Source organism: Tyto alba, unplaced genomic scaffold, assembly GCF_018691265.1.
Source record: "Tyto alba isolate M040663 unplaced genomic scaffold, T.alba_DEE_v4.0 Super-Scaffold_6, whole genome shotgun sequence".
In the NCBI taxonomy this organism is placed as follows: Eukaryota; Metazoa; Chordata; class Aves; order Strigiformes; family Tytonidae; genus Tyto; species Tyto alba.
The window spans coordinates 42,355,073-42,380,655 of record NW_024881327.1 but is presented as its reverse complement, the minus strand read 5'-3'; the positions used below and the strand labels follow the sequence as shown (position 1 = coordinate 42,380,655).

General features: G+C 37.4%; 1 protein-coding gene and 1 long non-coding RNA gene across 2 annotated transcripts in view; one reads left to right on the top strand and one right to left on the bottom strand.

Moving 5' to 3' along the window:
- Positions 1-25,583, top strand: part of JAKMIP1 (janus kinase and microtubule interacting protein 1) — a 163,814-nt gene that overhangs the window by 137,840 nt on the left and 391 nt on the right. Inside the window, exons 18-22 of the mRNA XM_032984547.2 lie at positions 735-803; positions 4,056-4,133; positions 5,718-5,921; positions 21,277-21,342; positions 24,091-24,135. Of these exons, the coding sequence (XP_032840438.1) occupies positions 735-803; positions 4,056-4,133; positions 5,718-5,921; positions 21,277-21,342; positions 24,091-24,135 (462 nt within the window). The remainder of the gene's footprint in view (positions 1-734; positions 804-4,055; positions 4,134-5,717; positions 5,922-21,276; positions 21,343-24,090; positions 24,136-25,583) is intronic.
- LOC122154865 lies at positions 128-14,358 on the bottom strand. Its single transcript, XR_006166993.1, has 3 exons — positions 14,133-14,358; positions 4,897-5,140; positions 128-298 (listed from the first exon to the last, which is right to left on the bottom strand). It is a non-coding gene; the product is annotated as an uncharacterized LOC122154865 (long non-coding RNA).

Here is a 25,583-nt window from a genome sequence, read left to right as displayed (position 1 = left end):
AACTGAGCATTCCCATTCATTCCAATTAACTTGAATGCTGAATATTAATATAATCTTACTGATAGTCAGTAATTAAGCAAGAACCTTCTATCCATGCAATTAGCTATTACAATATGTAATTTTACCTTTGGAATGCAATGGCCATTCTTCTTCATTCTGATTGTTTTGTTTATCACCAGAATGGTAACGGATTTTTGGTAGCAACTGCATGAACTTCCATCTGTCTGTCTGTTGTATTGTTCCTTCTGTATTACTGATGTTTTAGGAGTGAGCCTCTTCCCATGAAGGGTGCAGCAAACTGTGCAAAATAAAGGACTGAGTTTGCCACATTGTCTTTTGTTTGAATTGCCATCTGGAAAAATGTAGGACTGGTGCCCTAAAGTCATAAAGTTGGGTATATCAATTGGAAATAATCAGGTTGATTTTGCATTCTCGACCCAAATCTATTTTCTGTCTTAAACTTTACTGGGGTAAAAAACTTTAATTTATTGTAGGAAAACAACCTCCACTTGTTAGTCTTCAGTATTTTTCTGCATTCCTCCATTCTGCCTATGTTTTCACTACCTGTTTATTCATGGGTAACTTCAAAGTGAAGAGATAGTAAGGAGGAAGCATATGCCTGGGTGTGTTGGCAACAAACTTGCAAAATGTTTGGTACAAAATTTTCAAAGCTCGCTTTTTTTTTTTTTTTTTTTTTTTTTTTTTTTTCTCTTCACACTGTTATGTTCATGTAGTGGTTAAAACAGATAGAGGGGACAGAAGCTGCGCTAACACAGAAGATGTTAGACCTGGAGAATGAAAAGGTAAGGTACAATAACTAAAAAATATAATTCATTTAGCTAAAACTCATCTCAAGGGAATGTGTATAAACTTCATCACAGTTTGATTTGATGCCTTTCTCTGCTTAACAGAGATTGCTTCATGGTAAAATAGGCAATAGGTTTCTAGAACAACTTATTGCATGTATTCTTTGGGGTGTGAGGGAGCTGTCAGGTCTATATAAAACAAAATTAGCAAAATATATACAAATTAGGAGATAAAGGCATACCTTTACAGAGCATATTAACCAAACAGTGTGAAATTGTCTTTGTGCTTTCTCTGTGTATTAAATTGTCTGGCAACAGCATTGTTTTTTTAATCTTGGCGTCATATTACTCGAATTGTCAAGGATATTCCTTTGATCTCTGGTATTTAGTTTCTGGACAAGTTGTAAAGACCTCTTACTCCAGATGACCTTTCTTGCCCCAAGGTCTTCATGCTTAAAGACAGAATGTTTTCGCAAAAGCCGTTATGTCCTGCATAACAAATTCAGTGCTATACTGACCTTATTTTGCCATATGTTGAACAAAGAGTTTTGGAATGAGTGTTTGGTTTTATTGGTTTACCATGCATGCTGTGCTTCTCATCTTCAGATGGCTTTACAAACACTGATCAATCCTCGCTACACCTTTTACAGGTAGATAAGCAATCAGCATTACATTCATCTTAAATAATGGGAAACTGAGACAGGGAGGTTAAGTGATTTGCCCAGGGCCACTGAAGAAGTGTGTATTTGGGCCACATTCAACAAAAGAAGTGCTCAAACTGTGTTCTCTATTGAGTGTAGCCTGGTTGTGCTTTAACATAGGTATGATCCTTTCCACATTTAGTATTTCTTAATTTTTAACTCTTGTTATGGAAAAATGCAAAGGTTTCAGAGAGGGAAACTGCCCACGAATAATAGATTATTTTATAAAAGGAACGGGGAAAACAATAATTTCTTTCGAACTTCCCACTTATCTTCCCACTTACTATCTGTGATGTTTTCAAGTCTTACTCTGGATAGTCTTGTATCTCGTCGTTTAGCATAACAATCTGAGAGTCTGCATTGACAATGACTGACTCAATTGTGAATTGAGTTTAGAAATAATATTCTAGTGCAACACTTTCATAAGGGCTGAGCACTGGTTTAGTTGTCCTGGGAACCCACATTAAGAGTGTGGGATCCTATTCTTGTTTCCTTTCCCCTTGCTTTTTGTGACCAGCTTTTACAATAGCTTTTGGAGAAGCAACATGATCAGGGCAGCTGCACTGCTGTTCTGGGATCTGTTGGTAGTTATGACCCTCTCTACAGAGTCAATCTAATTCTCTGGTGTTAGACACTTGTAAGCATATTAGGACCAGGCCTCTCCTTTGCTATGCATTACACGGTGCATGGTGGTATTGTGTCTTGTACAACAGCCATGTAGCTGTTGCTGTAATCCATATAAGAAAACAATGCCACCTAGGTAGTCAAGGTGGGATTCAGTTGCATAAACATGGTGTCTAATGCCATATTACATTCTTCTGGAGATATCCACAAGTGGCTGAGAAATATGTCCTACAGGATCTCTTGGAGACCCCTGCCCTCCTGGACCAGCAGCTGAAGTATTATACTCTAAATGGCTGTAATGGCAATAGATGCCCATCTCTGGGTAACTGGATTCCAGCCCCAAGATCAAAGCCTGACTTAAACTTTGGTTTCATTTTCAATATTAATTAATATGTAATTAAAAGAACTCCACATTTACAAAAAAAAAAAAATATGGTACTTCTTATACAGAGAACAAATAACAACTTATTCCTCTGAGTCCTCTAATACTGGTCTTGTATCGCTGCTGTTGCCATCTTGTATTGCTGCTCAGTTGTTCTTAACAAGTGGAAGGTCATCTAGTTATTTTATGCTCTGAGCCCCTTCCAAGCATTAATTTGCTGATCAGAATGGATTTGTTTTAAAACAGATGTTTGGAGTGAGAATTCGTCATCATGGTTCATTCTTAGGTAAATTCTGTGTTAGTGCTACACTAACAGCTAATAGAAAACCTGTCAGAAATCCACATACATGTCTGAAAGTAAAATTTGGCCCAAAAAGTGACTTTGGGGCAATCCTATATCCAATAAAACTAACCAGACCAGCAATATTTGATTTTTTTATACTCTTAATAAAAGCTAGAATTAATCGTCTTAAGAACCCTATGTATTTAATTTGACATTTATTCTATATGTTGAGGAAATGCAAGAGTTTGTTGAATAGAAAAAAGAATGATGGAAAATATGAAATACAATCAGAGGGCTTCTCTGCTTTCTGGTCTGCTACTATTTTTTTTGTACATGAAAACTTGCCTTGAAAGAAATGCTAATAAAATCAAGTAACTATTTTATGTTCTACTTACTATCATCCAAAACATCTAAAGCCACATTTTGCAAGAGCGCTGTCACCAATCAGTTCTCACTTGACTATTCAGACAATTCAAATATCCACATCTTTCTTGCAATGTCATGCTTTTGGATACTGAGTTCCACTGAAATTCCAGCCTGGTTGTTTTATATATATGTATGTGAAAGTTGGTGAGTTTGATTTTTAAAAAGAAAAGAAAAAAATCCTTGTAAATCGTAGGTATCTTGAAAACTTCTTCAGCTCTTCAGCTAGTCACTTAACCTCTCTGGGCATCACTTTACTGATTTCAAATTGGCTTCCCGTGTTTACAAATTGAGAACTGAGTTTTTACTTCTGCTTCAGTAATGCATCAGGGAATGCTGCTGCAGAACCCAGCTGCAGCCCTGCATGTTCTGGTTTCCTCCCTAGAACAGGCTAGACAACACAAACTGGGGTTTGCCCCATGATTTCCTTAGGGGTACACACTGGATATTTTCAGAAAAGCCTTAAAGTGCCCTCACTTGTGTTTTTCTCTTCCCTCCCTTGGCCTGCCCTGTGCAAGTTATGGCTGTTGGACCATATGCATGGACATTCCCATTCACCGTTCAGCTGTTGTGTGCACTTCTGTCAGGTCAAGGCAGGTTTGTACACTGGTGTAGAGGTCTATGCATTTTAGGTACAACTTGTTAATATGATACATGTATTTTAAGTGCTAATATTGTAAATTTGAAATTCCAAATATCCTTAGGATGAATGTGGTCATTGGCTATAGATTTTCTTTTGCTTTCACATGGAAAGCTCACATAAAAATGATGGCATTTATGATTCTTCACAAATTAGGATAAAGAACAAACACTCCCTTGTTTTTATTATTGCTCAGGACCTGTTCAGTAAACAGAAGGGTTATTTAGAGGAAGAACTCGACTACAGGAAACAAGCTCTGGACCAGGCATACATGGTAGGAAAAGAACAGTCATTAAATTTTCATGTTTGAACAGATTTGGTAAAATGCAAGTTGATGTTTTTTTTTTCTTTTACTTATGAATAGGATTCTTTATAAATTGATTTCTTTTTTCTTCCAGACTAGGAAATAAAATGCTACTTTAGTGGAGATTTAGGAAATGGATTTATAGAATGTAATGTTTTTGCATTGCATTTTTTATTCTAAAATATGTGAACATCTTGTTAGTACATCTGGAGCGGGAAGAGCTGGTTTATGTGTGCACAAAACCATGATTGGTAAATACACCAGAAATTACTTTAGAACTTTTCCAGTATTGCTTTTCCCTAAACATTTGTAAATATTACTGCTGCTAACCTGTCCTAAATCGGGTATCCCTGTTATTCCTATGTAATTCCTTCCCATGTGGTGCTATCCAACCTTACCTTTCCTAGTTTTCAAAAGGGAAGCTGCAATCTTGCCTTCTCTCAGACTAAGCAACAATTAGGAATTATATAGGAATTGGTAAAACTGCACATCCAACTTTGGTCATAGTGACACTTCAGGGAATCAAAATATAATGGCCTGAAGAATTATTTATACATTGTAAATATTTCTTATGGAGAAAACATTTTTAGAAAAGAAGCAAGGTCTAGTGCTCAGAGCAGATAACACAGATAAAAGGAAGCAGGCTCTATTTCTAACGTTGTGACCTTGGGCAAGCCATTTAACCTCTCTGTGCAACTATTTATGCATCACTAATATGGATAGAATTACCTACCTCACAAAGGTGTTATGAGGGCTAAAGGGATGTTGTCAGATGCTCTTGATCCAAATATTGTCAGTCTGGATGCTGGTTTTTAATACATCTTACTAACCCCAGTAGTCAGGGAAACACTGCCATGATTCCTTTCGTTCTTTACTCTTGGAAATACAGTTCTCTGTATGAATGTAAAGTTCTCCTGTGCTCTCAGCTTTGCAAAATACTGCAGTTTCGGTCAGTGCATGAGAATCTGGTTGGGAATCTGTCAAATGGCAAGAGACAATGAGGGGTTAGTACATGCAAGTATACAAGCGTTCCTCTCCTCATTGCTTATGGCAACTTGGAACTAAGCCAGTGACCTAGACTTTGAGCAATGGATGTCGGGACAGTAAGTCCAGAGAGAGGGAGACAGTAAGATTTCTGTTGTTCACGGTTCTCCCTGTAGGCTTTTTATTTTACAGGGTGGCTTAACAACTCAATTGCAGTTGAAGGGAATCTGTTAGTTTGCATTAATTTTGTAATGTTCAGCATCAGAGGTTGGGGTTTTGTACCTATTGAGCCCAGACCTATCATCTGAATCTTTCTTAAATAGAAGAAATCATTCATTTAATAGAATGGGAAGCATTGCCTGGGTGTAAATCAGTGCCAGAAGGCTATGTGCACTCTGTGTGGAATGCTCCTCACTGCTCACGACTGCCGCTTTCTGTCTACCTGTCTGTGTCTGTCCTTCCCTCCTGCCTAAGGCTTCGCTTGCTAGCCTTCTCCTCTAGCTGTTGGTGGGTCATTTGCTTGCTGGATTCAAATGGCAGCCTGTCTATATGTGATTTGGGTTGCATTAGAAAATCCAGGAGCTGGAAGCCACGCTGTATAATGCCCTGCAGCAGGATCCAGGAAGGTGGGCAAGTGAGTCGCTGACCGAAGCCCAGAGGGAGGATTTGCGAGCTGCAGTGGAGAAGGTGCGGCGGCAGATCCTGAGGCAGAGCCGTGAGTTTGACAGCCAGATCTTGCATGAGCGAATGGAGCTGCTGCAACAGGCACAGCAGGTAAACCTGGTTCTCTCTCCTCCCCATTGTTGGTGCTACCTCTGTGGTTGCTGCCACTGCCCATACAACAGCATCACTTCACCCTCACCTTGTTGAGTTACACTTAGTCTAGTCTTTGTATTGCTCCCATGTCAAGGAGACAAGCAGTGTTAGGATCCAGTTGTGCTGGGCATGGTACACACACAAAATGAGTCACTGTCTAACTACAAGGTCCTGTTGCACAATCTGTTTCATGTGTGTACAACCACACGGTCTTACACAGGACTGACTCCATGGGGAGCCTGTTGCAGGCCTAAATTAGAAAAAGCCATAGTGGAAGGTTGTAAGAGAATAACAGTCATTTGTAAGAGGAAAGGCAGTAATTACAGGAATCTTTTTTTTAGTATTATTATTTTTTCCCCTTTATTTCTTTTAGCAATTTGTGAAATCTTCTAAAATTAAAAAAAAAAAATAAAAAAAAAAATAAAAGAGGAAGTCATAGGAAGTCTTTTAAGAGCCCATTTGCAAGCCTTCAAGCCTTTAAAGTAGTTCAGAAAACCCTTGTCTGTCTAAGCCACTTCCTTAAGGACAAATACTGACAACCTGAATTCAGGCAAGTTTCTCCCAAGTGTGGTAGTTGTTTATTGCAGAATCATTTGGTAGGATTGATAGGTTTTCTGTGCAAAATGTTCAGGGAAAAGAGAGCTGCATGTCTCAGGGTGTTAATTACACCAGCAGGAATAATTGTTCCTAAGGATTTTGACTCCTCTTTATGGTAACCTCTGGAAGATGCATCCAGATGCCCTGGATCTTGAGGGCTACCTTTCAGGTGTTCTTGCTACTTTCTGTGCAAACCTGGAATCACATATGGTAAATGCTAAACTCTGCTATGCAGATGTGTTCAGGATGTTGTTATCTCAGATGCTGGTTCTGGGGCAATAACTGTGTTTAGTTTGGTTCAAGCCTCTCTCTGTTCATGTTGGCTTTGTAGATGAATATAGACCACAACTGATGTAATGTACAGACCTGGCACTGTTGTGTTGATCTCCTGTCATCCTGTAGTGATGAGAAGTTCTTATGGTGCCAGTGTTAGAGCTGAGCTCTGACTTCCTACAAGTCTCTTTTCTTTTTCTCCTTCATTGTGTTCCCTTGGCTTGGAACATGTAACACTGAGATCAAGAGATTAATTTTTTAGTGGGGGTCAGATCAGCAATGGTGTTCCAAAGCTGGAAAAAGTAAGCACCAGCTGGTGCTAAAAGTGTCAGACAGTAGAGTAAATATATGAAATTTGGTAAATAAGGATGGAGCCAGAAGTTACTAGCTTAATGTTATTAATGTAGCTGAAAATTTGTGAAAATGTTGTGGGTTTTTTGACAGCCTCTTGGTGCAATTTCCTAGCCAGATATCAGGGGTTTAATCTGGACTGTTCCATTTGGTTCCATGGATTGCTCACTATCAGTCAGCATACTTTAGGTGCACATCTGGAGCACATCTTCAGTTGAATCCAGATCATGTATTCACATATTGCTCCACAACATAAAGTTAAATATGATGAGTGTGGAAGAAAACTTCACTCCTGCTCTGAACAAAAAGGTTAGTGTAAACATATCCTCATTAGCCATGGTTGCTTATGTACCTGTCTCCAGATCTATTTTATACTGTGAGTTTCATTTTGTGCCCGTCTCATTGTACATGCTATTGCTGCAGCCCTGCAGGACATGTTAAACTGAATTCTACTACTTAATAAGGAGCTAAGTATTTTAGTAATCTATTTTTAACCCCTCATACTAGACAGACAAAACAAAGGCAAAGATGGTGGTTAATTTGTCTAGAGTATGGGAGATGAACAGATTGCATTTGAAATCTTTGCTCAGTTTCTTCTTCTCAGTTGTTTTCTTCTGGAAGGTTGTATTTGTGGGTCCTTATGGGACCAGTGGTCAACACTGATAACCTGGTAGTTGTATGCAGATGTCCATACCTTAAAAACAAATAAACAAAAAATCCCAAACCCTGTCATGAACAGAGATGTCACAGGACTAATTTTCACAGGATTACATTCATCTACACTAGCAAGTAGCAGCAGCTGAAATGCTACAAAAATGAGAGTGTACCTGTTTTGGCAGAATCCTAAGGTATGGATGAAGCTGCTCTAAGTATAGTACATCCATAGATGCTACATTAAATTAATCTCCTCTCTTATTTTGCTGACACTGTGGCATTGGCAAGCACCCGTTACACTTTATTCTAGAAAAACTGTAGTCTAGACCTAGACATATTTGTGAGTTCTGCAGTGCCTTTACAGTATGCACCACCCTTCTACTCTGCTGAATTGGAGGTTACAGAGAACAATACGAAAGCATGATGGACCTGCAAGACTTAATACAGAATGCCCTTGTTGCAAACACTCTCAAACTTCCCATGGAACAGAAACCATATATTAAAGACTCAAAATTCTCTGAGACTCTGGAATTTTGATCACTTCCAGAAGGCCACTTTCTCTGCTTCCATTACCTTCTGGTCTGCCTGATACAAAGGCTTCAGAAGAACAGCTCTGTTTATCCTGGCAGGCTGTCTACAACCTTCTCTGAGTCAGAGTTTCTGTGTCAGACATACAGACTGGGGGTCCAAGATCAGATGATGTAAAAGAAGTTGAGTTCTCTCCTTCTGCATGTCAGTGATCCTTGACCATACTGCAGGATGCAGAAGTGGCAAGGCATATGATGAATGCTACAGGTAGGTCTTCAGGGTTTCATTATAGGAGAACTGCTTCATGCAGGGACTTTGGGGATTTAGCTTGTGAGATGCTGGTTTTACAGAGCAGGTAAATTTCTTTCTTGGGAATGTACTATCTGAAAAGAACAGGGATATGCATAAGAGTGTGGGTAAACTGTTGTCCAAATGTGAGCATCTGCTGCCTTATGTGTGCTTCTTTGTCCAGATATAAATCCTTAGTTCTTACCCACTGGGTACTGACTTTGTTCCAGTGAAATAAATGTATTTTAGGATATTAGGCCCTGTTTTACACTGCTAGATCTGTTCATCTGGGGCATGTATAGCCCCACATTATTATTGTTCATTAGTGTATCAGTGGAACCGTTTGTGTATACCCATTGCGTATTAAGGAAACCAGGCCTCTGTGGAGCCAAATAAGACAGACTGTGTGATTAGATCTGCTTGCGAAGTCATACAAGGCTTTTATTAAACCCAGAGTGCAACATGCAGGTCTGAGGGACAGATCCTCAGCTGAAGCACATTGACATTATTCCCTTTAAGTCAGAGAAGGTGCTTTGATTTACACCATCCTCTCTATTTGGAGGAGGCAAAATATGTTAATTAAAAATCTGTCATGAGCAGCTTGTGATATTTGCTTCTAGCCATAGGGTATGTGCAGTTCAACTGCTGTTCCTGCATATATTGCCATCAAAAATGTCTCGTTGTGCTACACTTATTATAAGCTTTTGTAAATCAGTATCTGGTTTATTTTTAGCAGGGCTTCATTTAAAAGTAACATTTATGCTTGAGTCAGTGCAGTGGCATGAATTTTGTGCATTTTGGTAGATCACTACTACCCAGTTCTGTTAAGAAGGGTAATTTTATATGTGTATATATATACATATATATATAAATTTATATATGCTAAGCCATTTCTAGAGAGAAAAATGTGTTGGTATAGCTACAAAAAACATCTCTGAGAAAAAATATTTCAAACAGAGCGATACAATGTGTTTCTGAAGTAGTGATACCAACTTCTTAATTAAGCAAACTCAAGCCCCGCCCCAATAAAACCCAACAACTGCCCAAAAAAAAAGCCAACACAAAAAATCGACACAGCAGCATGGCTAAATCACTTTAAAAATTTAGTGTGATTGTGTTATCTACTGAGATTAATAAATATTTAAAGGTCAGATTATGCTTTATATAAACCAAATAGGATCTAACTTGAAATATATTCCTGTCAATTAGACTGTAGCTGCTTCCAGAGTAAGAAACCATGGAAAGTGATAAGAGCCAGTCTTTAAATAAGGATATATGAATTCAAATTGCACTGTTGGCAGTATTCAAACATGTAGAAAATTTATAATAGAAATAACATATATTCTGATTTAATTTTATTTTAAATTCAATGATAAGCTAGAAAATCCTTGAAGGACAACAGATTGACACACATTCAGTGCCAAAAATGATTACTACCAATCAGAAAGGATATGAGAGTCAGATTTTATTAATGTAATCCAATAATTTCACAGAACAGTCTTATCTTTGTATAAAATTGTAAGAAAGAAAGAAATAGAAAAGATATGTTAGTTCATTGTATCATCAAAAAGTGTGAAACTTTTTTCTTTGAGTTGCATTGTAGTATTGTACTAAGATGGGGGTGTTCTAACTTGAGTTAGAATATTCTTGAGTGGAGCTCAGCTTTGTAGAATGCAACAATCACTTCAATTATATGCCTGAATATAATACATCTATGGAATGCTGAAGACATCCAAATCCCAGCTCTAAATAGCTGGAAATCTTTTAACTAAGTTTTCTTTAAACTATAGTGTTTACTCCTATGACCAGGTTGGATTATTCATCAATAATAAAAGCAGAAATTGCCACTATATTTGCACATTTTACTAGAAGGCATAGGGCAATCCTTTAGGACAAAACAGGTATAACTCAAAACTGACCTCTGTAATTCACTGCCATAGAGAAGGATTCGCTGCAAATGTGGTGCCCGAGGCACATTTTTCATGGACACCAAGGAAAAGCCAGAAGCAGTGATACCTTTTTTCATCCTGAAATGTCAAATTATAAACATAGCTTGAAATGAAGAAACAGCAAACTATTTTCCTTCCCTAAATTTCTTTATCCTTTTTTTTTTCCTGACCTGGAGATCCAAGTTCTTACTGCTGATAGATCAAACAAAGCTATAGTAGATGCCATTTCTCCGTGAGTTCTCCCTACTCTTGTAGATAAGATACCTTTTTCACACTGAGAGAGTAGTTGGTGTACAAATCCATAGGGTTGGATGGCACCATATCTATAAGGTCCTATTGTCTCAGCCATTGGGAATACATATTTGGGTTTTTGTTGGGTTTATCTGAAACACTTTATTTTAAAAATTTTATTTGTTAATACATTCATTGTCAATGTGAAGTAAGAACCTGATTTACCACTTGATATACTATGAATGTTCAGGTAAAACTTGGATATATCCAGCAGTTGTTTTGCTCTCCCTTTGCTGTGTAATTTGTTTCAGTTGATAGACAGTCTATTTTTCATCCAAGGAGAATTATTAAGGTTTAGTGTTTGACTGGGAAGGTTCTTGGGGGAGGGAGAGAGGGAAGGAGATGCTATGCTCAGTGTACCTCATTGGTAGGCATGATGAGCTGTTGTCTTAAATTTATCCTCTTTGGCACATTGCCTTATGTCACAGAGGAAAAATTAAAGAGAATAACTCCTCTGCCATGTTGTCTTGTGCCAAGGAGGCTGGCTTGGTCAAACACTCACAGCTTTGTCACACAGTTCAGAAAGTAGGCAGAAGTATTACTAGTAAGGTTACTTACACAATAATACATGGGGAAAGTCTCAGATCATTTTACATCCAAATCTGTATAGATACTGTCCTGGTTTGGGCTGAAATAGAGTTAATACTCCTTTTCAGGGACTAGATGAGTGCTGTGTTTTGGATTTAGCTTTGGGTTTGGTATGAGAAGAATGCTGATAGCACACTGATGTTTTCAGCTGTTACCGAGACTTCAAGGACTCTCCGACTCCCCATGTCCTGCCCGTGCGCCAGGGCACAGGGAGCAGGGAGGGAGCACGGACAGAGCACCAGGCCCAAATTGGCCAATGAAATATTCCATATCATGGGACATCATGCTCACTATATGGAGGAGGGGTGGTTGGGAAGGAGCTCTCTCTCTCTCTCTCTCGCTTCCGGGATTGCGACTGTGGGATCTTGGTATCTCGGGGTCGCTGGCCGGGAATGGGCTGGGTATTGGTTAGCGGGTGGTGAGCAATTATGTTGTGCATTGCCTGTTTATAGATTTCTTTTTTTTTTCTATCATCATCATTCTTCTCGTTTTATTGCCATTATTAAACTGTTCCTATCACAGCCTGTGAGTCCCCCTTTACCCCTCTAATTCCCTCCCCCATTCCCAGGTGGGGAGAGGGAAGGGAGGGTGACCAGCTGCGGTGGTTGGTTGCCAACCAGGCCCAAACCATGACAATACAATCTGTTTTAATGTTTTTATTTTAAATCTGAAGTGTTAAGGTGCTAGCAAAGTTCATCCCCAGCTACTTGTATTGAACTATACGTGAAGAGGAATTACAGGAATACATAGGGCAACCAGTGACATTTTTTTTTCCAGTTATGAGTGCCTGCAGTTGAGAAATGTTCTGTGCTTTGCTGTTCAACACATACTAGATTATCGTTGATAATGCATTTTTGTATTCGTAAAATGTTCTTAAAAGCATCTGATATAATAGCTTTCTAACTGTAATCTATGTTCATCAAGCACATCATGACAAGGTTAATCATAGTTGACCTGTGGTATTGATTTGTCATGCAGGAGTGAATGTTGAGTCTTTCAAGGCATCATTGCTGCTATAACGACAATATCACAATGAACTTCTATATAATAAACATGCATGGCAGATGAGATAATTTTAGTAATTTCTATATGTTTATCTTACAGTGTTTCCCATGTATGTTTTCTGAACATTTATGCTTCAGATCTAGCCATGCCCGCTTTGCTAGCTGCCTTAGGGATGCTTCTTGCCTGAATAGGTGATAATAGCAGGACTGATGTCATACCTACAGAATATGTCTGAAAGGTCTTCTCCCTTCATCCTAAACAAGGTGTGACTGAGGTTGCACTCAAGAGCAACTATATTCCTTAAAGTAATATTAGAATCAAGAAAACTCTTAGCTGAAGTTTGAATGCTGAAATCTTCTCATCTAAAATCCTGAATACATTATGTTTCTTAGGAAAGACCAGTGAGATCTGAGGTAAGGCAAGTCTAAGAGAGAAAATGTTATGAAGTTTGTTATAGAAGTGAAGATTAAATGTGTTTTCATGTGTACAATTCATACGTATGTCATGATAACTACTTACATGAAAATTTGCTATTTAAATATTAGAGTGTAAAATAAAATAATCTAAATTTAATGCTAAATATATATTACATTATGGATTTCCTGGATAATGAATCTAGGCTACCAAGGAGTCAATAGTCAATTTTAAGATGTTGAATATGTTTTGTCTGATGAGCTCGCATAGACTTAGAATAGCCATTCATGTAGATATAAGGCAAATGTGGATTTAATGATTGTTTTTCCTGAATGAAAAGCAATGGGACTATTGATATTCTTCTGTTAGATATCAATGTATGATGTAGTTTTACTATAGCATAAATTAAAAGACTCTCGGTGTTAAAAAAAAAAAGTTTGCTAGTAAATATTAAGCCATATCTTCATGTACATATAGTCATTCAGTATCAGCTTATAACAAATAATTATGTTAAGCTAAATTATTTTATAAAATTTATTGATTTACTATTAAGACCAATGTGATTGAATACGTATTAACTTTCATGCTGAGAAGTACATCAGCGCAGCTGCTAGAAGGTTCAATAAAGACTAACAAGAACAATTCTCATACTTCAGTAACTATTAATTGAATTATCATGGTTGAGACTGGAGAACACAAAAAGAAATTAAATTTTTACCTACTATATTAAGATAGACCTTGGTGAAAATCAGAGAGGTACAGTATATCCAAAATGATCTATCATATTCAACTGGATGAAATTTATTTTTTTCATTCATATAGCAAAACAAGATGGCAACAAAAATAGCTTAAGCTAATGCTATTACAGTGTGCTTAGTGGTTTCCTTATGACCATTACACAAAATCACATTCTAGGAATATTGGACTAAAGGGAACATTTGGATTCCTGAATCCAGACCCCTTAACCGTAGCAGATCCAACAGCTTGAGTAAATGTATCTGGCAATTGCCTATGCAAATTGTAAATACAGTAGAGGCGTTTAAACAGCTGTTAAAATGCATTAGATTTAAAAAGAAATATAAAGAAGGTAATATATTTCTTTTCATTAAGGAATTTTATCCGTCGGCTTAGTGATTTGAATAATAGCTGAAGGAAAATCAATTTATGTTCATCTTTGTTTAAATTTATACATGTAGCACAGACTATTCACATTATTAAAGATCTTACATACCTGTGTCTTCATAGTGTTGAGAAACTGCTTAAAATAATGATATAATGAAACAATATCGATTCTTCCCTTTGTCAGATTGATAAAATATTTCACTTGTTAAATTTTGCTGCAGAATGAGATACATTCTTGATCATAACTGTCTTCAAAGATTCAAAACACAGTTCATGTCTGATACAGTCCATGGTGGCTATCCTGTAAATATACATCAACCTGAACTTTTCCAACATTTCAGAGCCGAGGCTCTAAGCAGCTTAGCAAATCCTTCTTTGTCTGCTTTGTGCTAAAATTATCACATTGTTTTCTTGGATTTGCTGATGAATGTAAATCCAATAAGAGTGTGTCACAGGAATTATTAAGGTGATTTCTAAACCCCCTGATTAGTACATTCTTGTGTTTTCACAACTATATTAGCATGGCAAGGGGCATATTTTGCAGCCAGATAAACTGATCTTGATGTTGCTGTCAGTAAAACAGTATGTTTGGATGGGCTTTTTACTTATACACTTATCTAGAAAACAACAACATCAGTTCTGCAGATTGACACCACCTACATGGAGGATGATGTGGTCATTGTTTTCTGGCAGGTGAAAATTGTCACAGGAGTTCCATTCCTGGTACCATTTTCCCAATTTGGCAAAGCTCCTTGAGGATTTGAAGCCATCCAAGATGTTGCTCGAGGACTAAGAATGACTGGCTAATGCTATGAATGAATTGGAGAGGATAAAAGGCTTGGATGAAGAAGTCCACTTCATCTAGCCTGTATCACTATCCAATAAACAGAAAACACTGAAATTCTCAGAATCTGTGTTTTCTGCTAAAAAAGTAGCTGGGAGATTGGGTCAAAAAAGCCAGAATGTGTGTAAGGGACCATGTAGCTGTAGAGAAACATGGTCCATTTCTCATTAGAATCTGAGCTATCATAAAAAACAAACAAACAAACAAACAAACTAAAATAGGTTAGAAAATAGGCATATTTTGGTTGGTTGGTGAGGGAAATTTGGACCTAGTATCTTAGACTAGTAGGGCACTTCATTACACCTCAGATCAATTTTTTTTTTTTATAATACTGAAGTTCCTTCCATGCCATATGCTCAAAATGATGACATATCATTACTGGGCTGATTTATTACCTCCAGCAGAAAAAATGATAACTTTGAGATTGCAATCCAGGGCTCACTAGCTCAGTGGAAGGACTTCCATTTATTTCAGTGCTCCTTTACAACAGGTTTTATATTAATGGAAACGGTACTTAATGTAGATGGATTGCTATTATAACATAAGCTGGGGACACATACTTCATATGTACTGTGTGGGAATACAATTATCTTTCCTTTTTTTTTTTTTTTTTTTTTTTTTTTTTTTTAAAAAATAGAGCAATTTTTTCATTTTGGCTAAACCATTCAATGATGTTAAGTAACAGAAGTGCAATAGTATTATTTCCACTGTCAGCTTCATTTTTTGTACTTCTTTGCTCCATAGTGCAAGATGAGTTTTCTAGGTCCATGTTATTGGAATTTCTCTGTTAGTGAAAGTAGAGTAATATTTCCAGGCACATGTCCACAGTCATGCTGATTGAATTTCACCTAAAACTTGATTCCTCACATGACTCAGAGATGTGGCTTGCAACCTTGAGGTTGCAGGATAACCACAGGAGCTACACCATACTAAAAATTACAGAAATTTCACTTCTGAAGTCAGTACCTACCTGGTTCTCCACTGACAATGATGCATTATTATAATTCCATTGGACCTGGCCTCTGAGTTGAATGGTCTGCAAGTAACACATTGCCTTTAATTCCATTTTTAAATCTGTATCATCCCTTTTTTTGCACCTTTATACAAGGGATTCATGACAATAATGAATTTGCATCTAGGGTTATCTACCCTTTTATTGAGTTTGGATGTATTTGGAAAACAACTGTTATCTCTAGGAGAATTATCCAACTGTCATGAAAACTGAGCTGTAGGTGCAGAGACAGCTGAATTGGTCCCATGTAGGCATACTATCAATAGAGCAATGCTTGATGCAAACTTGGAGACTCCTCTTCTGGAGGAAGGTCAGGACAGCTGGGAGTAATAATGTTGTGGAGTCCCGTCTTGATTTTTCAGCCCTTTGCTACCTCAGAAAGGAAGACCTGACTCTTAATTTCCCTACCAGTACTGGAAGATATACAGTGAAGACTCTTGCAATCCAAGTTTACCAAAGTGAAGTAATTGCTTAAGGGGGATAATTGCACTTCAAGAAATATGTTCTATTTCCCAGAACAACCTTCCCAGTGTGAGGTGAAAGGAAATGAGTTATGAGTGTTTAGGAGAAATCTTCTGCACATTACAAATCGTCTGCTGAGAAAAAATGTTTAATTTCACACTTTTGGGGAATTTGATAGCCCTTTGTGTTTGGGAGCTGTCCAAGCATTGGACTGAAGAGGAGGGGCAGTATATCATCACTACAGTCAGTGAACATAACTTATACAATTGAAAATGACTGATGGTAAACTTCCCTTTTACAGCTCTGTTCAGTGATGTGGTAAATAGTACCATGTTAAGGGTGCTTTAGCAGACTTTCAGTCATATGCCTGTCTTCATACTATAGACTTTCAAAGGAAACATATGGTTTAGCTGCCTTAACTTTCTGGATGTTCTCTCTCTTACCTAATTGTTAGAGTTTTTAGGTTGTCCATCAGGATTACAGCTGTGCCACCTACCTTTGTGTATATAATGTATATATAACTACTGTTAATAAAAAAATTATAATGGAACTTAAAAGTCAGTTCAAACTGAGTTTAGTAATAAGGCATATGTTGTACAGCTTCAGCGTCTTTGTTCTGTAGCTGTCTGGAAAGGCCAAGGGGTTTGACAGCTGAGCCTCCTTCCTGCAGAGCTGAAGCTGCTGTCCCAGCCGTGGCTTGGCGGGCAGAGCCATCTGCTGTTAGTGCAGCCCCCAGCCCCTGCTGCCTTCAGGCTGCTTGCAACCGCTTACTTAGAAGTGGCAGCAAACTTCATTGCTAGTGGAAGGGTGATTTATCAAGTGCCTGCCATACTGAAATGGATACTTGTCCAACCCTCTTTCGAAAACTCGGGGGAGCTCCATGCGAGTGGAGACACTAACAAGGAGTATTCACAAATCTACCCATCCACCCTCCAGAGGTTTTGTGAGGTTTTATTTGCTATTGTAATAAAATCAGTGACAAATTAGTATTCATTATTTTGGAAGGTTCGTTTTGAATTTGGGTGAGGTGGACACTGTTAAGAATCCACGTCCCTAATGTTTCCCCTTCTCTGTCGTTGCTGCATTCTCGTTGCACTATTTTTGTCTGACTGTAGCTCTTTGTTTGCCTACAGTAATTCCTTTGTATGGCCCCATCATTTGACAACACAGTGTTATGCTCATGAATCCTGTCAATCCCAAAAAGGTGCGCTCATGTGACTGAGGGGCAGCTATTAACTGTAGGAACACAGGAATTGCTAGAACCCAGCGGAACACCACTCCACTTTGTCCCTAATCCTTGCTCTGACTGTGACCAATGCTAGAGGGTTTAAAGGAAACGTAAACACTGTGCTGGGTTTATCCACATCTTCTATCCTTCCCTTTTTAAAAAAGAAAATAAAAGAACAGCCTGTGGCTTTCTTCTCAACTGTGGCCTAGTGATCATCAATTTGTGTCCTGAAGCATGAAAGTAGGTAGAATTTCTTGATAACAATAAAATAGTTCTGCGTGATTTGTTGTCACAGTTATGCTTTTGCAAACATAAACAAATCAGAGTTCATTGAAAGCATCTAATCAAGTGTTGAAAACCTGAGAGTGATTCCACAGCTTCTTGATTGCTAATTCTTGCAAATAAAAGGAACAGTAAAGATGTACGTGCTTATAATGAACCTCAAGCAGTCCTGCCTTTTGTATGAATTAGTATGTGTAATTTTTGTGTCATTTCCTTCTTGGTAGTTGTAATCTTTGACAGAGGAACATCTCTTGCTACTTCTAGAAGATACTTTTTTTGTTAAAGATAGGATTATTGCATGTAGATTGCATGTATTTTTTAAAGTCATATTTCACAAATTGTTATCTTTGTATGATCAAAGTAATGCTGTAAATGAAGATAGGTACAATGGGGGGAAATAATTATTTTTATGTGTTAAATACTGTATGCAGATATAAATCTGTTTTTTTTCCTGCCAATATATTGCATATATATGTATATATTTTTTAAGGCCATCCCTGCAGTCAAATGGAAATAAATTAGTTAAATCAGATTTTTCAGGATATATAAATAGCTGAACTAGGCTGGATATCTTCCAGTGTTGACCCTGTGGAATCAGAGGATATTGATGGGAATAGCTACACCCACTTCATCCTCCTGGATAATCCTCCCTACAATACTCCAGGGGAAAGCATGTAAACAACTAGAAGTAAATGACCTCAAGCTTTGATACCTGATGGAAAATTCCAGCCCACAGTTGTGTTTTAGAACAAATTCAGACCTGCCTAGGTTTGAACTCTTAATTTCTGTAGTAAAGAATTTGGTTACAAAATCTGACTCATTTGCAGCGTAAATCTCCTGTCATTGCTATTTCCACCCATATAGGGAGAATACTAGCTATTTAAACAGTAGTCACCTATCTTCAACATATTATCTTTAGGTGGTAAGTCTGGAACAGGTCTACATACACACGTGTATACAGGTAAATATCTGCCCTACAGACTATATCCACTCTGTATATATATCTGCCTTACTGACATAAATCTAGTTGTTTTGTGGATTTTTTGTAGGTTTTCACTGCTAAAAAATTCAACCCTAATCTGTTTTAGTTGCTGGTTGTCTTTCATTTAAACTGATTTTTAGGAAAGGGTGTAGTTCTTCACCTGAAAACTATTTTCTATCTTTCGTCTAATAAAGTTTAACAATTATGATGTGTTTTGGGTGAGAATTGGAAACCAGAAGCCTCAGCCCTTTTTTCTGGAGGTATTCTGAATAGCTAGAAAGAATAGCTGAATAGCTGTAATCTTTTGAAAAGATTAAAAATTCATAAGGGAATAATAACATCTCAATTTCTGCTCAATTAACAGAATTCCCAAATCTGAAAAATGTAGTCTTATCCTAATTAACATGTTCTTTTATAAAAGGACACTTGCTGTAAACCCTGAGGTGAGAAAGCCACCAGATGTTTGGGGGCTTTTTTATTTTCCTGTGAGATGAATTCTCAGCAGATATTGAAATAATATCTTGCATCATAATTCTTGAAGGTGAAAATGGTATTTAAAAGTACTGCTTCTCTCCACTTATCTCACCATGGTCAAATTTTGTCACAGAATATACCAGGACCCCCAGAGAACTGAAATCTCTCACTCAGCTCTGGGATGTGGTTGTAAGTAGGAATCAGAATAACTGAAGTGAGTGAGAGAAACAGGAGTGTAACCTGATGGACCAGAGATCTCAGAGGTGATTACATCTGCCTGCTTCTCATTTCATGGCTTTTTACAGTGATCATAATATTCCTGGTACATACAGTATATGAAGATGATTGTTTGAGAGATAGACTTGCCTTGAGTAGGGAGTAGATGAAGTATAAATCAATTCAAATGTAATATAGGAAAAGTGAAATTAATACAGCTGTGCCTGGGGCATTTGTTACTGTCAGCAAAGCTGCATGCATTTATGTCACATGAGGGTAATCCAGTTTGTGATTTTATATTATCTGGGGAAATCTCTGAGCATTGCAGCATGATACAGTTTTGATTAACTTCTTCTGACTGCATAATATTCAAAACAGTCATTTAAGTAAAATGTTTTATTTTAAAACAGTAGCAACAATAATAAAGCTATTGCTTGTGACCTGTCTGCAATATTTGTGTGGAGAGTAATATGCCCTAGGCAAAGTGAACTGCACGATTGGGTGTACCTTACCTTTGGGTAGCTCCAGGTTAGATTTCCAATTTTCAAGCCAAAATCTGTGGTTCTCAAAAGCCATATGATCATGGGCTATCATGACGGTGGAGCATTTCCCACTGTTTGAGGTCTTCAAACTGAATGCAGGACATCAACTATCAATATCAGCTGTTTGCACAGGTTTATAAGTAACAATTGGATGTTGTTTTGAAAGAGATACTATTTTTCAAATAAATTTGGGAGTAATAAAATAATCTGGGAGTGGTGCAGCAGCTGCTACATTAATTTGATTGGCCTAAGCATAGCAATCAGAGTAGATGATAATTTCTTTTTCAAAGTTCATGAACTTTTAATAACCTTACCTATTGTAGGCCAGGAAGAGGTCAGGTAGTTAATCCCCCAAAATGCTGATAGTATAAAGTTGCTCCTTGATTCCTAGTGGCCATTAGTAGGAGATTCCAGTTTCCACCTATTAAAAAAAAAAAAAAATAATGAACCTACTTTATCTGTAACAAGTATAATATACTAAAAGTGTAATAAAATGTATCTTCTTAATGTAGAAGCCCAGAATTTTTTTTTTTTTTTAAAAAAACGTAACTTATAGAAATGAAGCAAGGGGACAGAAATAAAATAGGATATGTGGACCCAACAACAGTCATATTTTTGGAGATCCTTTGTGGAATTGAACAAGGAAAATCCTTAAAAATACGGAGAGCTACTCAGAAAGAGACATTCCATCTGACTGTGGTGAGAGGTGGCTCTGATAGAAATTCTCTGGATGATGTCTTGGTGATGAACTGAAGATCTGTGTGCTCTATTTTTCTGGTATAGCGTGACTATAAACAGTTATGTTTTATAGGAAAGGAAAATAGAGAGTTAAAATGAAGTGTAATAGTATAATCTGCTGACTGTCTAGGTAAGTAGAAAAACTTCTAGCAGTTGCAGAGGAAGTAGTGTTGTACTTCTAAGAATTTTGATGCTAATTGGAATTGTCTGTGTGTATATGTTAAAATTATGATTAATGAGTAGAATTCCTAGTAGGAAACATGGTGGTCTGAATGTGCAGCTTGTTTAAAATGCCATGGTTTCATGGAAACGTGGAGCAATCCTGCCACGGTCACTCCTAATATAACTGTAATGGAAGTGTTACATTATAACGGGCATTTGTTCTCTTAATTTTTGATCTATTTTGTATCTTTTTGATTCATATACTTTTCAAATTAGATATAATAATGTCTATTTTGCTTTTTCTGTCCCAGCGAATTCGAGAACTAGAAGATAAAATAGAACTTCAGAAGAGGCAACTCAAAGAAATTGAGGAAAAGGTAAATAAATGCTTGTGCGATGACACTGGATTTTTTTCCCATACTAATTTATTTTTCTCGGTTGCATTGACATTAATAGTACTTAACCTAATATCACAAAATGTATTTTAAAACAAGATAAAATTTCAGTTCAAGTCATTATTGCATTAAATGAATCTCTGTCCCTAATCTGATCAAAATTATTTGCTATCTGTTTTTTCTATCAAGTACGGAAAGCAGTCAAGGGGTATGGAAAGACACTAGAAGGGGGAGGATTTACTGTGGTTTAGATCAAGAAACAACATAAAGATTTGTCTCTGACAGAATCAGTTACCTCAGCCCTGATCTTCAGATAACATTTCTTTGCCAAACTTGCAAGTGCTGAAAATTAAAACAAAGCTAATGAGGTGGATGTGACAAATACTACAAACAAAAAATATTTATTGCTTTAAGATAGAAACAAATTCCAAATTAATATCCTGGCTCTACATTTACTTTTTTTTTGAAGAAGCTCTGATTGAGGCTTAAACCAGCAAATTTATTTGGGTCACTGTGGTCCCAAGCAAGAGCCGACATGAGGTTCCGGGACTGTGAGCTCAAGTGTTTCCCAGGTCTGTGGATTTTAGGTTGTTTTGCAGAGCATGGGCTGACAACGGGTCTTTCTCTAAGCAAAGTGGTTTAATTATGTTGCTTTTGCCAAACCAGATGAGTCACATCATCTCAGGTTCATTTTCTCTGGTATATATGGGTACCTAATTCTACATTAACCTGCTGTTGGGATGGATAGAGAAGTTAGTGGAGTTTTCAGTCACTGTTTTTTTTTCTTTTGGGATCAGAATGGGGTAAAAGAGCAAAAGGGAGGCTTTTGGAGGACTCTGGATGGGAGTTGGAAGAGGTCAGTAGGGTTTGCAGAACTGAGAGAGATTTGGGGAGCAGCTTGCTAGATTTAGGAAGGTTTTGTCCTCACCCTTCACTAATCTCACTGTCCCTTCATTTGCTCTCAGGATGTGGCAGTCCTCCCTGTGTCACGATCCGGGGGTACTGTACTTCTAGCAGCCACTCCAAATCCCTCAGCAGCTTCCTTGACCCTTTCTGCTCCCACAGTAGTTATCTCCCCTTTGCAGTACCTCATCCTGCACATTTTGAATTGTGATATACAGCTGGGTTTGTGAAAGAGCCATGAGAAGAGCCTTGAGAATCTGGGCTGTCTGCTGCTGTTACTGTCACTTTACATCACCCCCACTACTCCCTGGCTGGGGCTAGTCTGTCTGCATCCATCGGGAAGGCAGTGGTCCCCATTCCCCTAGCAGAGAAACACAGGCAGTATCCACCCCTTAAAGGGCACTTTTCCCACCTTTGCCCTCTTCTGCCCTGGACCACTTCTACACCTGAAACTGTTCCTGACTGTCAGTGATGTCTAAGATGCTTCAATTAACTCCTCAAAACAGGGAAATCTTGAGGGATAGGTGATACCTCTACATGTAAATTATTGCAAATATTAGTGTTTATCTGTCTATTTGAAAACATCAAAATCTCTGTATGGTGATATTGTCAAAATGTAAGCCTTTAAAGCATTGCCATTACAGTTTACAGAGTAGGTATTGGATTAGACAGACTGCTAATTTTGAAAATGGAAGTTAGCATTATCTGTGCTGGCTTATCAGTCAAATGGATGGGAAAAAGTATTGGAAAATAAACAGATTAATTGCAATCTTATCAGAAAGCTGGTAATGAGCTAAAATTATTGACACTCTCTTTGTCTTATTGTTACATTACCAGGACACCTCAAAAAATAAATTCATTATTTTCTATTAACCTTCAACTCCCGGATGGGTGGAGGGCTTCTTTCTATCTGTGTTACATCTGGATTTTGTTTCCTTGGGATTAAATCCCATTCTGAATTTGACTGCCCGAAGGAAGATTGTATTGTCAGAGAATCAATGAATGATATACTTCTACTTCAGTGTTCTTCTGAAGGTTTAATATGTCAGTGCATTCAAACTGACACCTACATGCTGCTGATATTGAGCACAATAATTTCTTGTGGAGAGAAGTCTTATGCTTTTGAAGGAATGGCAGTATTTATAGCTGAGGCTCACTGCTCATTGTAGCTAAGGGCAATACACCACTTATAGTTACTGTGTCATGAGTATGGCTTTTGATTTTCCTTTAGGATTGGATTCATTTTTTAAGTTTTATGTAAAATTCTGTCAAATCAGAATATAAGGATGACAGTATTTTTGCCCTATAGATTCTTCACCAAGCTGTCCTGCTTCTAAAGGCTATACAAAAGAATAATGTAAAATCTACATTTTATTCTACAAGTTGATACATGAGGAACAAGTGCTGCTTATGCACTTCATACTTTTCTCATAACTGATTCTCTTCCATTTAAGTTACATTTAGTATGTGCCCTTGGTTCACTAAGTCTTGGCTCAGGCAAACTTTCAGGTGTGCAATTTTAAGTACTTGCTTAACTGAGTCACAAAGCCAAGACTAATATTTCTGAAGTTACATAACCACAAATGTTACCATTTGTAAAGCTGCCCTCAAATACTGATTTTTGTACCCTGTTGCCCCTTTTAGAGTAAGATTGGTACACTGTATCTCTCTTTCAGTTCAACTCAGTTAATATTGATGTAAGACTAACTACTGTATTGTCATTTGATTTCATATTACATATCTTACATCTTTTTTCTTTTCTTTTTTCCTCATTTTCTTTTGATCTTATGTTATAGTTTTTGTTCCTTTTTTTGTTTTTTTCACTAGCATTCATTCTGTGGCCTTGATGACACAACTGAGCCAAGATGTATGGTTGGTATTCTTTATATTTCTTTGTACTCAATTTTTGACACTTAGATTTTGCCATGTTTTGGGAATTGTGTTTGTAAGACCCTGATACCTTGGGCGAGGGTATAGTGTTTTCTCTTTCACAGAGAGGAAGAGTCACCCATAAAATCCGACTTGGATGCCTTCAGTTACCTTTCTAGACTTCTGCAGAAAGTCATTGGGTTTTCAGTGAGAAATTATTTTGCATTCTAAGATACTGACTGCCCTAGATGCAGTGGGTGCTTTTTAATTCTGCAGAGCAGGTACATTTTATCTAAAAGTTCAGGTATTGCTGTAAGATCCTACATTCTGTTGTGCTGGATGGAGAGGTGGCAAGCACTGTTTGGTTTTCATTTGTGTTTTCTAAAAACAGTTTTGCTTTCTGGACTCTTTTGTGTGTTTATTCAGCTTCCAACACATTCAGTTACCATCTTTCTGTTGATGCTCTTGGGAACTGGCTGTGGTCTTTCATTAGTAACATTGCTGCATATGTTTTATATTTTGCAATGAAATGATGGTAGATGCAGGTGGGTGGAATGTAATACAAGGGTATTATTGATTTGTTGCAAGTGCAGTAGCTTTCTTTTTGTTGTTAGATGGGTGTTGAAAATTAGTTGAAATTGAGCAGTATTTTTACAGCATTTTGAACATTTCTTTTGAAATTTCCTTTATTTTGTCAGATTAAGCATAGGCATACAGAGATGTGTTTGAAGAAAGGAGAAGCCTTGTGGTACACTATTCACCTTTCCACAGTTTTAGCTGAATTTTGTGTTCTGTAGGGATTGGAAAGGACAGATGGTATTTTGGTTAATGCAAGTTATAAAAGGTAATGTTAAAGGAAGTCACTGAGTTATTTTCTTTGGAGTTTGTCCAGCTTTTTTACTCCATTCCTGGTTAGAGGTGCTAACATCTGGATAAAAAGTACTCAGTTTTGAATACTGTGAAAAGTATACTGGCCAAGTTTAGAGACACTTTATAAACATTCCAGAAACTTAGTGAGATGACCAGCATTTTTTATATTCCATTTAAAATATTTTGAAATACTATGAGTGTATCAGGCTTAGGCCTGATCTGTAGACATCTGTACTGATATAGCTGATAGTATTATGGGTCCCCTTTGAAAAAAAAGAAAAAAAGAAAAAAAATATTATAAGTGTATTTAGTCTCCAGAAAATAGATTGTGCTGATATAACCTGCTATTCTTCCTATTAGCAGCAACTATTTAAGTAATTAAATTCAAGGTTGGTGACAAACATTTTGAGGGGATAACACCGGGATAATGGCTATGTGGCCATATAGCTACTCAACTCTCACATTTCTAGGAGTGTACATGAGATTGTGGTGCTAGTGTGGAGGGCAATTTCCTTTAATTCATCTTGCCAGAGGTGAATCTGTCTCTGATTAATGTACCACAGCAAAGCCTATTTTAAGAC